This window comes from Brettanomyces nanus, chromosome 2 (genome assembly GCF_011074865.1).
Source record: "Brettanomyces nanus chromosome 2, complete sequence".
NCBI lineage: Eukaryota > Fungi > Ascomycota > Pichiomycetes > Pichiales > Pichiaceae > Brettanomyces > Brettanomyces nanus.
The window spans coordinates 974,089-989,544 of NC_052375.1; the positions used below are offsets into that span (position 1 = coordinate 974,089).

The 15,456-nt window shown below is 40.9% G+C and overlaps 5 protein-coding genes across 5 annotated transcripts; 2 read left to right on the forward strand and 3 right to left on the reverse strand.

The window, feature by feature from the left end:
- Nucleotides 1-53: 53 nt before the first annotated feature.
- Nucleotides 54-4,661, reverse strand: FOA43_002453 (uncharacterized protein; the record flags this gene model as incomplete). The annotated part of the gene is made up of 1 exon (XM_038922749.1): nt 54-4,661. One exon carries the CDS (start codon nt 4,659-4,661, stop codon nt 54-56), a length of 4,608 nt encoding a protein of 1,535 aa, XP_038778677.1.
- Nucleotides 4,662-4,906: 245 nt separating this feature from the next.
- FOA43_002454 (uncharacterized protein) lies at nt 4,907-8,251 on the forward strand (the record flags this gene model as incomplete). The annotated part of the gene is made up of 1 exon (XM_038922750.1): nt 4,907-8,251. One exon carries the CDS (start codon nt 4,907-4,909, stop codon nt 8,249-8,251), a length of 3,345 nt encoding a protein of 1,114 aa, XP_038778678.1.
- A 10-nt stretch (nt 8,252-8,261) lies between these two features.
- Nucleotides 8,262-9,041, reverse strand: FOA43_002455 (uncharacterized protein; the record flags this gene model as incomplete). The annotated part of the gene is made up of 1 exon (XM_038922751.1): nt 8,262-9,041. One exon carries the CDS (start codon nt 9,039-9,041, stop codon nt 8,262-8,264), a length of 780 nt encoding a protein of 259 aa, XP_038778679.1.
- Nucleotides 9,042-9,082: 41 nt separating this feature from the next.
- On the reverse strand, nt 9,083-10,963 carry FOA43_002456 (uncharacterized protein; the record flags this gene model as incomplete). Its single annotated transcript, XM_038922752.1, has 1 exon — nt 9,083-10,963. One exon carries the CDS (start codon nt 10,961-10,963, stop codon nt 9,083-9,085), a length of 1,881 nt encoding a protein of 626 aa, XP_038778680.1.
- A 284-nt stretch (nt 10,964-11,247) lies between these two features.
- FOA43_002457 (uncharacterized protein) lies at nt 11,248-15,423 on the forward strand (the record flags this gene model as incomplete). Its single annotated transcript, XM_038922753.1, has 1 exon — nt 11,248-15,423. One exon carries the CDS (start codon nt 11,248-11,250, stop codon nt 15,421-15,423), a length of 4,176 nt encoding a protein of 1,391 aa, XP_038778681.1.
- Between the last annotated feature and the right edge of the window lie 33 nt (nt 15,424-15,456).

Consider the following 15,456-nt stretch of genomic DNA (forward strand, 5'->3'; position numbering starts at 1 on the left):
CTGTACAATCAATAAACTGCCATACTTTCTAATAATACATACTTCACCGGGTCTCATTTCTTCTTCAGTCTCCTTCCACGGCCTTTAAAGTGCTTCCCACCGCGTCCCGTGCCCCAGATTCTTCTTTCAGCACCTCCGTTGCGTCTCGTTTTCACACGCACTCTGTTGGCGATTGGAGAACCATTGGCAGCCTCATTATTGTCTCCCTCGTCTTCTTTCTTCTCAATAAATTCTTCAGCCTCTTGCACCAAGTCTCGAACTCCTTTTGGTAGAGCATCCGGCTTAATTGGTGATGTATTTGGTTCACTTCTCGTAGCTATTCGGGTTCCTCTGTCATTAAAGCGACTGTGTGCTTTATACGCTCTATCTCGTCTCACTGGAGATCGAGATCGTGTTCTTCTCGCCACTCTGTCTCCTGTGGGTCCTCTATATCTTCTTTTATGGCCTCCTTCGTTCTCCTCTTTACTAGTTCGTTTCCTCACCTCTAAAATCTGCACTTGTTCGTTGTCAGAGTCGTGTCCAGGCTGTAATGAGGGAATTACACCAAGGTCAAGTGGAGGCTTCACTGTAATCATTTCTGTAGTATTGGGTGTATCTTCTTCTCTTACTATGATCTGTCCGGTCACGTCACCTTCAAGCTCATCGGCATTTGGCCTTACGCTGATCATTTGGGTTGTCTCAGGTTCCTCATACACACCGATTATCTGTGTTTCTTCAGCAGAAGCAACTTCAGCCTCAGGCTCACTACTAAGACTCTCTTCAGGGGAAACAACCTCAACCTCAGGCTCACTACTAAGACTTTCTTCAGCGGAAACAACCTCAACCTCAGGCTCACTACTAAGACTTTCTTCAGCGGAAACAACCTCAACCTCAGGCTCACTACGGGGTCTTCCTTCAAAAGTTTTCACTGTCAACAGGTTTCTTAAGTTTGAAAAGAGTCCTTTTTTGTTAGGCTCTTCCCTTGATGCATCGAATGATGGTTGTTCCTGGAGCTTCTGGAGTTCATCGGTCTTCTCGAGTTTCTGTTCCTGGGGCTCCTCGGCCTTCTCGGCTTTCTTTACTTCCTCGGTTTCATCGGCGTTTTCAGCCTCTTCGACGTTTTCAGCTTTCTCAGCTTTCTCAGCTTTCTCAGCTTCATCAGCTTCATCAGGTTTCTCAGAGGTGTTCGTTATTGACTGCTCTGGCTCCCGGAGTTCTTCGTATTCTTCAGTTTCTGGGGGTTCCTCAACCCCTTCAGCCTCTTCAACCTCTTTGGCCTTTTCAAATCCCTCTGGTGTTTCATGCTCTTCAGCTTTCGGTTTATTTGCCTCCCCTAGCTTCTCTTCCTGTTCTGCTCCTTCGAGCTCTTCCGACTCCTCGGAAACACCAGATGAACTAGTCACATCATTCCATGTGTTTTCGGCAAACTTGGAAATCGATCCTAGGAATCCTCTAGGATTTGTGTCTGCGGATTCTCTAGAATCTTCTACTGTCTCAGTATTGACCTCTGTTTCAGCTGGTTTCAAAACTTCTGGGCTCACTTCAATCGTCCCAATAACTTCTTTCTCTGCAGCAGATGGATCTTCAGTGTTCCTCAAAGGAGCTTCTTCATTTTCGGTCTTATCAGCTTCTAACGAGCTGACTGACATCATCATGCTGTTAGCAAAGTTACTTACAACCCCAAAAAATTTGTTCTTGGACGTTTGAGAATTGTCTGTATCCTCACTTCCGACTTCTGACTCTTCCTCCACTTCTTCTGCTATCTCTTCCTCTTCCTCCACCTCTTCTTCTTTCTCCGTTTCTGCCTCTGTCTCTGCCTCTTCCTCCACTTCTTCTATCTTTGCCTCTGCCTCTGACTCTGCCTCTTCCTCCACTTCCTCCACCTCTTCTATCTTTGCCTCTGCCTCTGACTCTACCTCTTCCTCCACTTTGGGCTCTTCAATTTCCTCTTCCTCTTCTTCTTTCTCCGTCTCTGCCTCTTCCTCTACTTTTGGCTCTTTGATTTCCTCTACTCTTGGCTCTTTGATTTCTTCACTGAATGTTTTTTCATCAGTCTCATCGTCACTTCGGCCTGTCTCCTTGCTCTTTAACCAATCCAAATTAAAAATCCTTCTAATCTTATTTCCTAACGACGCTTCCTTATCTTCGTCTTCAAGCTTTCTCTTATTGTTCTCGGACTCGTCTGATAACCCTATCTCATTATGTACTGTCTTTTCCTGGTAATCATAGGGATGTGCAATCAATGCCTCATCAACTTCTTCATCTGCAAGAGATTCTGTTTCAATAGGCACTAATTCGGACTCGGATTCAGATTCAGATTCAACTTCATCTTCATCTTCATCTTCATCTTCATCTTCATCTTCATCTTCATCCGAGTCCTCTTCTTCAGCTTGGTCAGATGCCTCTTTTTCTGATTCCTCTGGTTTCACTTCAATGACCTCAGTTTCTGTAGAGGATTCCTTCTCGTCGACGTACATTGTCTGATTTGCTAGTATCAAATCCGAGTTGTCTTCATTACACGTTTCGTTGTATAGCGTAGTAACATAGGCACTTTGATCAATGCTGTCACTACTATTTGAGGCAATAATTGAAGACTCTGAAAGCGCCCCAATACTTTCTGCTGAAACCTCGGTGTTTTCCAAATTAACAGTCTTTTCATCCTCTTCTAGGATCTTTGGTGTCAACCTCGTGTCAACCAAAATACTTTGAGTAGACACGATGGCATCACTATCAATCACCTCTTCGGTTGACTTCCTATTATGCATGTTGATTGATTGGTCCAAGAGCTCAAGTAGTGATGGATTGAGTCTTGGAGGTTCAGGTGTAGGTGGTCTAGGAGGAGAAACAACAGAAAGTGAATCGTCTTTCAGGTGGTCACTCTGCTGTGCTTCCTTCTCGGACTGTATTACCTCTGAAATCTCTGTATCTATTGGTTCATCTAAAGCCACGGAAAAGAATTCTTCCTGATCTGGAGTGGTCTCTTCAATGGCAGTTTGAAATAACTCCGGATCGATTGTTGAGTCTCCATTTTCAGGCTCTTCTGGGGGATGAACGTATATGTAACCTGTCTTATCAGCAGTGTCTTCACTGCTTGCAACTTCATCATCGTAGGTTTCTTCTAAAGACTGAGGAGTTGATTCGAGGGCTGATTCTGACGCCTCGGACGCTGCTTCGAGGGCCGCTTCGGATGTTGATTCTGACGCTGCTTCGGACGCTGCTTCGGACCCTGCTTCGGACCCTGCTTCAGATGCTGATTCAGATGCTAATTCAAGGGCTGCTTCGAGGGCTGATTCAGGAACTGCTTCGAGGGCTGCTTCAGAAAGCTCTTTTGTGGTTTCAAAAGGAGAGTTGATATCTATGATTTCATGTGACTCCTCTAGCTGTTGTGGCTCTTCAGACGGATCAGCTTGAGTAATGCGAGCAATTTTCATCCAGTAATCCTCATTCTCAGTCTCGAGTTGAGGAGATAAATGAGTGACAGACGCTGAATGAACAAAATTCTGTTGTTCTGACAGGTCGGACTGCTTGAGGTCTTCCTTCTCTAATTGTTCAAGCTCATTGAAAACTTCCTCCTCTGATTGTTCAATTGAATCTTCCTCTACCTCCTCTGGTACTTCTTCTTCAGGCACTTCATCTCCATAGTTGACTGTATGTACTGTAGTAATGCTTGGCTGCCAGTTCTTGTGATAATCGAGGGTCTCTGATCTCGATTCTTCTGACCCTGATTCTTCTGATCGTTCTGATCCTTCTGATTCTTCTGATCGTTCTGACCCTGACCCTGATCCTTCTGATCCTTCTGATCCTTCTGATCCTTCTGATCCTTCTGATCCTTCTGATCCTTCTGATTCTTCTGATCGTTCTGACCCTGACCCTTCTGACTCTGACACTGACACTGATCCTTCTAATCCCTCTGACCCTGATCCTTCATGTCTACTATAATAATCATCAAGACGAGGATTCAAGTTAAGGGCCTTCTTCGGCTGTATAGGCTCTTCGGCCTCAGAAGAAGAAAGAATTTCCACAACTTCTGGAGACTCCGAGGATTCTGTAGGCTTCAAATCCGGTACTGAAGTATCCTCGACCCGTAAAGTTCCTGACTGCTGTGGCTGTTCTAGCTCCTCGGACTCTAGCTCTTCGGACCCTAGCTCTTCGGACCCTAGCTCTTCGGACTCAAGCTCCTCCGGTTCCTCTGGTTCCTCTGGTTCTTCTGGTTCCTCTGGTTCCTCTGGTTCCTCTGGTTCCTCTGGTTCCTCAGACCCCCATTCCTCCTCTCTCACCTGCTTGATAAGCCTCTCTAGCCTCTTCATCTTCCCCTCGCTTTCCTCTACTCTCTTCATACTCTCCCTCTCTTCTCTATACTCTCGATCTAAGTTTTCATAAAACTGTTTCTCCTCTATTTTGCTTCGATTCACGTACTTTTTGTACCTGTCTTTCAATTCTTTATACCATTCAAGATCATCCATCCCACTATTATTGATCTTTTTGACTATATCCATAGTACTATTACCAATTATAGTTGTATTATTGTTCCTGCTGTTTCCAGTATTGCTATTCCCTTCTTCTTCTTCCAATTCGTTAAGATGTATGTTGGCTCTTCGTGCTAGTTTACTCCAGTACTCTGGATTTTGTGCATAGAGCATTGATGCATCCTCATCGGATTCCACACTCTCATCAGGTCCCATTTTGTTCCCATAAAGCCGTTTCTTGGCATTGTTGAGAAGCGGCGTCACCATTTCTGTTGTAACGAAAACAAGTAGTAAAGGAAGTAGGTGACAAGTTGAGTGAAGCAAGAGAAAAGATTGAATATCCATTTTTGAACCGATGAGCATCCTTGCACCATTTTTCATCTAGTCTTTCAACGTCTCTTCACTTCAATGGTCTTCACTTCAATAGTCTTCTCTTCACTTCAGTGGTCTTCTCATCCAGTATGACAGTTTCCATTGATGCAGCTTATTATGATCCCTTTCTCGTTTTTAAAAATACCCTCGAAGATCAGTTCGTCAAACGAATACGAATTAACACTCTTCGATGGAAGTTCCAGCCAACAGATCCAGTTCGTACTATAGACAACGTCGAGTTGAATTACGTACAGGATACAAAGGCTGAAAATACGTTTGTTCATTTCATTTTTGTAACGTGTTCCAGCGTCGACGAATACAGATCTAAGGTGAGACCTGTTATTAGACAGTGGCTTAACAATGTCAAATCCATTCAACCCATGTCCATGTATTACATCATTCTTTACCAGAACGTGTCTCTAATATCAACTACGGACAAGTTTCTCAAAACAAGTCTTTTGACCAAGATACGAACGGATTTTGCTGATGATCAGTTGACCATTGAAAACGCTTTCAAGATCAAGTCGACTTATTCTGACTCTGGTGTGGAAACAGAAGTGTGGAACTCGATTTTGAATGCTGTCAGACTTGGATTGATGGACTCCATCTCATCTAAACTCCGATATTTTCAATCTTTGGATCCTCCGTTACTGGGATTACGTAAGAGTGCCGATCTTTTCAAGCAAATAGGTCAGTACGACGACTCTTTGAGATGTTACCATAATTTAATGAGGCGTTTAGGTATCATTGACGAGGGTAGAGATGGCTTTGAGAGTTACGATTATAGCTCCTGTCTTTTATCCAATAGAGAGTCACCACAACTGGTCTCTTCACCTTCCAAATTTCAGTTGAAATGTTACATCTTTAAAGAGATTCAGTTTATACTTACAGAAGACTCAATCAAGTCTTCTGGCATCTATATGAGAAATATGGCTTCTTTGACATCTTCCTTACTTGAATTAGTCAACTCTGTTTATGATTGTTACAAGAAATCCGAGTTTGGTATTGTGATGGCTCAAGATTTCTTTGCCAATAGGAGGCTTCAACTTCTACTAGAGAAGAAAGAAGACGATGTTCCTGATCAGTTGTACGAACTTCTTGGAGATCTTAAGCTTCTGGAACGAGATCAATTCATCAATCTTGGAGCCAGTAAAGGTTATCGTATGCCTGGAAGTATGGCAGAAGTTGGTCTGAGTGAAAAGGATGACGACTACACCGTTAGGGACATTGAATTGAGAGCTTTATTGAGCGATGATAAGACTTTCAAAGATCATGTGCTCAAAATTACTGAAGAGGTAATCAAGTTGTATTCAGAGTCCCAGTATAAAGCTAATACTGTCGATACGGTATCCACAGAGATGGCCTTGATGATATATTATGGATTTCACGACTATGAAGCATCATTGGAAGTTCTCAATAACTCATTTCGATACTTTAAGAACTCAGGCTGGAATATTATTGCTTTCAATTTGTTGAAGGTTTATATTGAAAACTTGGAGAAGCTCAAGGATAAAGATGATGTTGTTTCGTATCTTCTCAACTCCTATTTGGAGATGGTCTCTATGGGAAACAAATGCGAGCTTAATCGATTTACGACTCTTTTAAATGAACTTGTGGATCCTCTTTCCATAGAGAATGATGAGTTGTTTGACATTAAAGTGGATCCTCATGTTTGTTGCGGTGACAAAACTGATCAGTATGTTATTAACGTTAAATTAGCAAGTAAGTTGGTCGACATTGAAGTTGATAATGCGATACTTTACTTGGAGAATGAAGACGGTGATCCGGTAGAATTTGTTATAGGGACTTTTATCCTCAAAAATGGTCAGAATCAACTGAAATTATCGTCTAAGCAATTGTTTTGTGTTGACCTTAAGGCAGTTAGATTGAAAGTTCAGATAGGACAACTCGAACTATTGGCAAATGTATCTGAGTCCATAAGGCTCTATCAGATACAATCGTATGTGAATTCCGACAATCAAATTGTCAATAATACACTTATAGATGTGCGAGTTCCATCGTTGAGAAGACTTAATAAGGATGAATTGTTGTTGAGTGCAAACGTTGGAGATAAGGGCTTCAATGGATGCGAGTTTGTATTCAGGAAAACAGATTCTGATAGACTTGTACCTGATGCCAAGTATCGACTCACAAATGAGAACGGAGAGTTGGTGGACTTTAAGATCTTGGAAGATGACGACAGAATCATTTTCAAAGTGGAACAAATTGTCGAAAGTCATGCTAAATTATGGGCATTTGTTCCTTACTTTTTCCCGCCAGATGTGTCCGATATCAAGTTATTCATTGACTTCAGCTTTAAGTTTGGCGATGGATATAGCAGACGGATTCAGAAGAAGTTGGATACAACGCTTGAAATCGCCGTCTCTGTACAGGATATCTTTCGGTCTTCGAAGCTCTTTTCTAATTACACCATCAATTCGGTGATGGTGGAGAATCCGGTGAGAATTCAGCAGGTTAATCTCTCACCACTAAATGAAGAGGGTCACACAATAGTGCAAACCTGGCTATCTCCTAAGAACATTGTGGCGTATATTGATCAGGGATCAACGTTCTTCTATCGACTAGAAGAGTTGAAGGATGAATCGCTGGACCTCATTATTGACTACGATGACCTTCACAGTGAAATTGTAGAATCTTTGAACCAGTGTTATTACAGCTATTTGGCGTCTTTGAAGTCTCCTCTACTCATGTATTTCCATCTTGTGAGCACTATGATCTTTGAGAAGTTGACGTTCAAACTCAATCTATACGGTCTGAATGGGGAGATGGAGCTTATCGACTATGATATATCGAATTTCATGGAAACTCTTAAGCAGGTGAACTTTCGAGATCTTCCAGCATTAATAGAGTCGATAACTAGTTTATTAAGTCAGTTCACAGAAGAGACCAAAGAGTTATGTGACTCTGTATTGAATGGTGCTCGACGTACTTTGGTTATAAATGTGACGTTACCGGTTGTGAACGTCGTTGATACGGTAGAATTCAAATTTGAGAAACAGCTGCAGTATTTGGTATGCGAACCAATCAATATGATGCTCAGTTTTGACGTTTTTGTCGTGCAATTTGCGGATAAATCAAAGAAAAAGGTGAGGTTCAAGACGGAATCTGATAAGCCTAAACAGATCTCTCTGAAACTTGGGTTCACTGACTATGAGCAAAACTGGCTCATTGCGGGTTGCAAAGATTTCACTGCCCAGTTCAATCTGGATGGACGACAGGCCGGTCATAAGGCCAGACGAATTTTGGAGTGTAAACTCACGTTGATTCCGCTGAGAGTAGGCAAATTGGAATTGCCTAAGGTTGAAATTCAGAACTTGACTGACTACAAGGTGGAGATGGAGTTGGATTACAAAAACAGCTCTGAGAGTTTGTTGGTCGTTTCTGAGCTTAATAAAGTCGTTCAATCGTTTTAAATATATATGTCTATTCTTCGATGGATCTTACCAATTCTGTAGCATTTGGCTTCCTGCTCACCACCTCTGCCTTCATCTGGTTGTTCTCTAGGTATATTTCGGTGGTAGGACCAATAGAGGCAACCTTGAAGTTACCGCGATGCTCTTTAAGATACTCTACAATATTTTGAGTACCCTGGGGACTAAAAAAAACTATCCAGTTATCTTCCCGAAAGTTGACTCCATCCAAAATCCGTAAATATCTACTCGCTATATCCTCTAAAGGTTCTGTTCGGTAGGAAATCAGTTCCTTCATCGAAAAGTTGGCCAGCCTTAACTTCCTAGGAATTACGTCCTTATGTATCTCACCGGTAAGAAACAACACCTTTTTTGTACGATCTGCTTCAAGTAACAGGTCATCTATAATTAAATCAGACAAGATAGATCCATTTCCAGCTTTATCTCCTCCTCTAATATTTGTGAAACCCAGTCTTTTCAATACCTGCGAGGTAGCCGGACCTACCGTATATGAAGGCTTGTTTAGTATACCATCTAGTTTGTCAAAACCCTCCTCCCTCAAAATTCGTAAAATTGTGTCCAACGTCTCTATGCATCTCTGTGATGTAATGATAAGAGCCTTGTATTCTGTAAGAAACTCCTCGGATTTGATGAACTCCAATATGGCACCTTCATTAACTGAGGTGTGCTTTAATAGTGGAAGAAATAATGGCTGGTATCCATGTTCTTTAAATATAAGATCATATGGATCTTCAGGTACGGTTTTATTCTTCAACAAAATGATTTTACCCATTACAAGTGGAGAACAAATGGTTATGTTCCCTCCGAATCTCATTACTTGACTAACTTCAATGGCCTATAGATTTCAGATTCCGTCGACTTCTCGTCCTTCCATGATGAGGTCGATAGAAAAGAGTTTTCGCTCTGAGCTGCCGTTTCCGAAAGAATCGAGACTGAGTTTTTCGAGCTTTCCTCTGATTTTGACTGCTTCTTTAAATCGACCAATGAATCCTGGATCAAGTAGAAATCATCCACATTGTGTCGAAATAATCCGAGATATTCACTTGCCGCACTTTTTAAATCCGTTTCTAATCTCCGTTTGAAATGAACCAAGATCTCCCTCAAAGATTTCTTTTCTTCTTGGTCGAGACTTAAATTACCTATTCGGGTAATAAATCCCTCAAAGACTTGTTTCACCGTCAGCTCTATTTTCATCGTACACTCTTTTAGAATACTCTTGTCGTCGTGGTTCCCCACCATATGACTCTCTACCACCAGTAAACTTATGCTATTCATCTGTTTAAGACACATTTCTTTGCACTCCTCAACAAAGTCCTTAATATCCTGATAGTCTGACTCTAAATGGACTCCTGTCTCCTCGAATAACTCCAATCCTTTTAGTTTGCTGTCTCCAAAAATCTGTGATTGAAGATAGATGATGTCTGAGCTGAACAGTCCATACATCGCTGATATCCAGTTGTTCACCCACTGGTCACAATCTTGTGGCTCTATAGGCTTCTTATGTTCCAATTTCTTTAATCTCTCGTTCAAGTCAGCTATTGCTAAATCGGTTGTATCTGAGTAGATTTTAAAGTATTCAAATGAAGATTTATCTGCGCTGCTATCTAAATCATGGTCGTCCAATATGAGAGATAACTGATGGGAGTTCGATAATTCGTTGTCCTTCTTGCACTTCAATAGATCCAATTTCTTTCTTGTTTCAATGGCTGATTCAAGACAGTTTTCAAGACGTAACTGAGGACTTGATAAATCCTGAATATTGTCAGCGCATGATATTTCTTCATCATCATCATCGTTGACGATCATCTTTATCGACTTCTCAACTAGTTCAAACTTTGAAAGTGCAGCATCAAACAAGATCTTCGAATTCACCAACTGAATATTACATTTGTAGCTATTTACTTTCATCATATCAATACCTTTGTAAAGCTCAACAGTACTAATTTCTGTAGCATCAATACATTTATGAATTATGGTATTCATACCGGTGGCTTGTTCGTCTAGTTTCTTGAACCTGGTCGCAAACTGATTTTCCAGTTGATTCATTGATTTCTCAAGATTTTTCAATCGACTCACTAAATTTTTCAATCGGTCGTCTGTTTCAATAAGATCAATGAATCCTTGCTTAACACGCTCGATCCTTTCAACGTTCGAACTGACAACGTTATCTATTTTTTGGGTGGCCTTTAACACTGATTTATCAATTTTCTTTATCTCCTTGTCAATACAATTTTTGTTCTTTCTTGCAAGTTGCTCAAGTTCTTTGTCAATCTTGATTTTCATCCTTAATTGAATCCCTTCAAATTCGCTCCTTGAATTTCCTAAAAAGGAATCCAGGGATTTCAGTTTTTCTCTAGTCCAATTCATCGACCTTTTGCAACACCTATTATTTCTATAGGTAAGAGCACCCACAATCAAAACTATAATACTCAATATGATCAATCCCATTATCATTTGAAAAGTCAAATCACCAATAATTTTATCCAATTCGTTCCTTCTAATAGTTATATTGTTAGTCAATGAAAGCTCCTCAGAGTCATGTTCAATCAATTCACGAATCTTTTTAATATCAGGATCTTCTTCTTTTGTTAATTTGGAAGTCAATAAACCCAAAACTATAACACCTGCGGCAATTCCAGCATATGCAGGATTGTCAAGAGGAAGACGAAACACCTCCATAATTGTTCTATCCATACTGAACAAGAAGAAAGAAGTATGTGGAAGAATGCAGTTCAAACACGTTTAAACTCGATGGATGGTCTTCTTTTACCTCTTTTTTTTTGATTCGTTTCCCAACATAGAAATAAGGATACGTCAAGATCTAGTTCACTTATATAGATATAAACCCAGGTGATCTGTATCTATATGTGGCTCAGTTTGTGGCTGAGCTTAATATCAAAGAAGAAATCCGAGATGTCCATCATATCCTTGTCAGTGGTCCTTTCTTCTCTCTCATTATTCAAGTGTCTCTGCCGTTGATGCCTTCTTTGCCTTATTCGACTAATTCAAGCTCAGTTGGTGGATTGGGAAGTGTGTTTAAGTCCCTATCTAAGACTTTTCGATCAACTACTTCGGGATCTTCAACTAAAGCTAAAAGATCGCTTCCCATCGCTGTCAATCCTACAGTCGTGGGTAATTCCCTTATAAAGCGTGATCAACTACAACATACTTTGCAAAGTGGATCATTCAATGAGAAGATTGCAGTTATTAAGCAGCTTCGAGACTCGCTTAATGACGTCAATGTCTCTTCTATTCCGGAAATATGGTACATGGTCAACTCTGGAATAGCAAAAGACGTCAATTCTGTACTCAGAAAGGAGACTTTACTGCTATTGAAGGTTTGTATATCGTTAAGTGATGATGCTACACCTACAAAATTCTTGTTCTACAAAGATATCGTGCTTAATTTCCAGCTATCTACGGATGATTTGATTGATCCATACTTCTCATTATTTATAGACTGTCTCATAGAGCTTACCTCAGACGGTAAGGAAGTCTACGATCTATTTTTATACGCTAAGTGTCCATTTCAGGATTATATAGTGAAGATCTTAGGCCGGATCTCCGGAGAACAGGACGAATCGGCGAAGGAAAAAGTGGTATCCTTCGTAGATAGCTGTCTGAAGCTCAACTTCGATTTGTTTGACACTTCAGTGCTTCATCAGGTTCTTTCTCAGCTTTTAAAAATGACCTTCTCAACCAAAACAGTGGATACTTTGAAGTCCTGTCTCAAACTTATAGACACTTACGTTATATATGGCTATACTCCTCCTAATTGTCTTGCGATCATTGTGACTCTACTTTCCTCGGCAAGAATGGTCGACGATAATGAGGTAAAGGAGCTCTCACTATCGGTGTTTGGAGATCTTTTGAAGGATACAAAGGTTTCGTATCTTGCTATGGAGGCGACTTGTGATATAATACAATCAAAACTAGGCGAGAAACGCGAGCCTTCATCTCAGGACACCCGATGTATCGTGGGTTGCATCCGGTTTCTTGAGTTTACTTTGTTTCACTACGATGAAGAGAGTACTCTCGGTAACTCTATCACCAAATTTTTGGACACTTCTGCCAATTACGTTATGAACTCGCTCATAGCTGCTGCTGACTACCACGATATGGTCATCTCTATTGAAGTTTTGAAGCTGGTTCTTAAGCTTTTGGAGTTGCCTATCATCAGAAAACACAATTTTTCTCTTTCCAAACGTACTGTACTCTGGAGGTTACTTCATGTGCTCAGTTTACAGTCTCAGGTTAATAGTAACTCTCATTACAACCAGAATATGGTCGAACTCTTCAACAAACTTCAGAATCTAAATACGAACAGTGTCTATGTTTCCAAAACTGTCCAGTTCTTGGAGGTCAACTCATCTATTCTTCATGAGTACAACGTCAACTACGTGCTAAAGTATTACTCTGAGAACCTTTTATGTGTATATACTGCGCCTGACTGGGAAGATAACTGTCATCATTTGGTCGAGACTTACTATCATATCTGTCCAGAAGATACCTTTAGCGTGATAAAGGAGGGGTTGATTAACTCTCTATGTATCACAGATTCTTCAGAGGTGGTAAGCATTTATGTCGATCTTCTTTGCAATGAATGTGTTATCAAAAGAAGCAGGGAAACGGTTATTGAGGACTCGATTGTGAAGTCGTTAGTAGAGGTGCTTTGTGGCTTAGATTCACATTTGGATCTCTTCAAACAGACTATGGAGACGATTTTTGTGGAACTTGATCGAAAGGAAAGTTTAAACAACTGTCAATTGGCAAAGACTTGCGTTCTACTTCTTGTAAAGTTGACTCAAAGTATTCAGAATTCTGAGAGAGCCAACTACCTTCTACCCAGAATGCTCTCTATGGCAGTTCAAGCTTTGGAATCCAGCCGTTGGGACGTTTTCTTGGTGTTCGCAAGACTATTTGTGGCTATGAGATCCAACGATGGTGAATTTGTCTATTTTGTTGCTGTGAAGAACATTTACGGACTCTGTGACACGTTGGGCAGAAACATGGAGTTGATCGTGGATCCCAATCGGAGAGATCAGCTCAAATCCTCGGCATTATGGGTTTATCCGGAAAAGAGTCTAATGTATTTCCCGTTGAATGAACTACAGAAATGCAGCAGGAAGTGTTTGCGAAGAGATACACATCTGGTAGTTGAATGGTGCACTATCTGTCTCAACGTTCTTGAGAGGTTCTATCATTGGGAGGTTTATTCATTTGTACTCTCTCATTTGTGTCCTCAGATGGCGGATTATGGTCTTTTTGGTCACGATGCAGATGTCTGTATCACTAAAATTGTGAAGGTTATATGTCGACAGACCCAACTCAAGTTCCCAGACAATTTTGAGATTGCAGACAAAAGCCTCAGTAAGGGTGACATTCAAGTGGCATTTATCCGTACTCTCTCTGCCATTACCTGTTACAAATCGATTTTGAGTCGGGCTGATGAGGATCAGCTCATTAACTCTGTAATATTTGCACTCCAGTCGTGGAATAAGACTGGTATTCCATGTCTTCATTTCTTATACATCGCCACCTATGAGTTCCCAGAATCAATCAAGAAGTTCCTCAATGGTATCCTTACAACTCTTCAGACTAGGATTTCCAGTCCGTTGACATCGAGCTTGATTTTGGACTTTCTTTTGAGTTTGGCTGATTTGCCTAACCTAATATCCAATTTCACCATCGATGAGTTTAAGCGGGTGTTTGGAATTGCGTTCAAGTTCATTCAATACTCAAACGATGCCCTTGACAATAAGAAAGTGACCAGTTTGAACTATGATGATTTGGCTATGGATAAGAGCCCATCAACGCAGAACTTTGAGATCACCAAGCAGTTGGTCATGTACATTACAGCTCTTTCGTACAACCTCATCTCGAGTTGGTTCTTGAAGATGAACTTCGACCAGCGCAGAAGGCTTGCTTCTTATATAATCATGGGTCTTTTGGCAAACAGCAAACATGAGCTGAGGGATTTGGCCTACGTTGAGTTCATCACACGTTCCACGTTTGCTCAAGTGGCAATGAGAAGTACCGTTCTTGTTGATAATGAAACTGTTGGCGATATGTACACCAACCGCGCGTGGATCTATGGTAATGGAATCATTTCTATCAGTACCCATAAGATCACTGGAGAGTCTGAGGTGATTATCAGGAAAGCCACTACTGTTGACAAATTCAAAGTGAGACTTCACGAAGAGTTGTTTCCTGATTATGTTTTAAGACAAATAAGTAATCCATCTAGAGAGGCTGAGAAACTCGTTACGTATAATCCTTTGATCTTCACGCCTTCATTTTTGCTTACACAGTTGATATATCCGACGCAGGAGGAAAAGCCAGTGCTAAAGCCGATTCCTTTGGACATAGAATCATCTGTGATCAAGCGCTCAGTTTCTATTCTGGACAGAATCCCGCTTGTCAACTTCTTCAAGATTGGTATTATGTACGCTGGAACCGGACAGACTGGTGAGGATGATATTCTAACCAATGAGTTTGGTTCCATCGAATATCACGAGTTCTTGGCCGATTTGGGTAACTTGATCATGCTTCGTGACTGTAAGAAGCATTACGTTGGAGGTCTAGATACCGTGAATGATATTGATGGTAAACTTACGGTCCATTATGAGACTGAAAATACTCAAATGTGCTTCCATGTGGCTACTATGATGCCCAACAGAGACGATGATCCCCATCATGACAACAAAAAGCGGCATATCGGCAACGATTACGTCAATATCTATTGGAATGATTCTGGTTTGTCATTTGACTCATTCGAAAAGTTGTCCTCCCAATTCAGTTTCATCAATATTGTCATCAGACCACTGAATGGATCTAACTTTTTCTCTGTGAAGTCCTACAGAAAGAATGGTATTCCCGGTATCTTTGCAACCACGCATTTTAAATTGGTATCTAAGCAGAATTTGTCGAAAATGGTGAGGAATTTATGTAGTATCTCCGCTCAGTTTAGTGACGTTTGGAGCGATCCCAACTGGGAGTTTAGCTGGGGAAGAAGATTGAGTCAGCTTAAATCCATTGCTGCCAAAAACAGGAAACTTATGGCGCAATCAGATGGATTTTTCGAGCAGTTCGAGACGATGGGAAAGGATGAAAACGTTATCTATGACAGACTAGAGATTAATTCTTTTACTTAAATAGTGTTCAAGGAAGGGGTCTATATACTATCA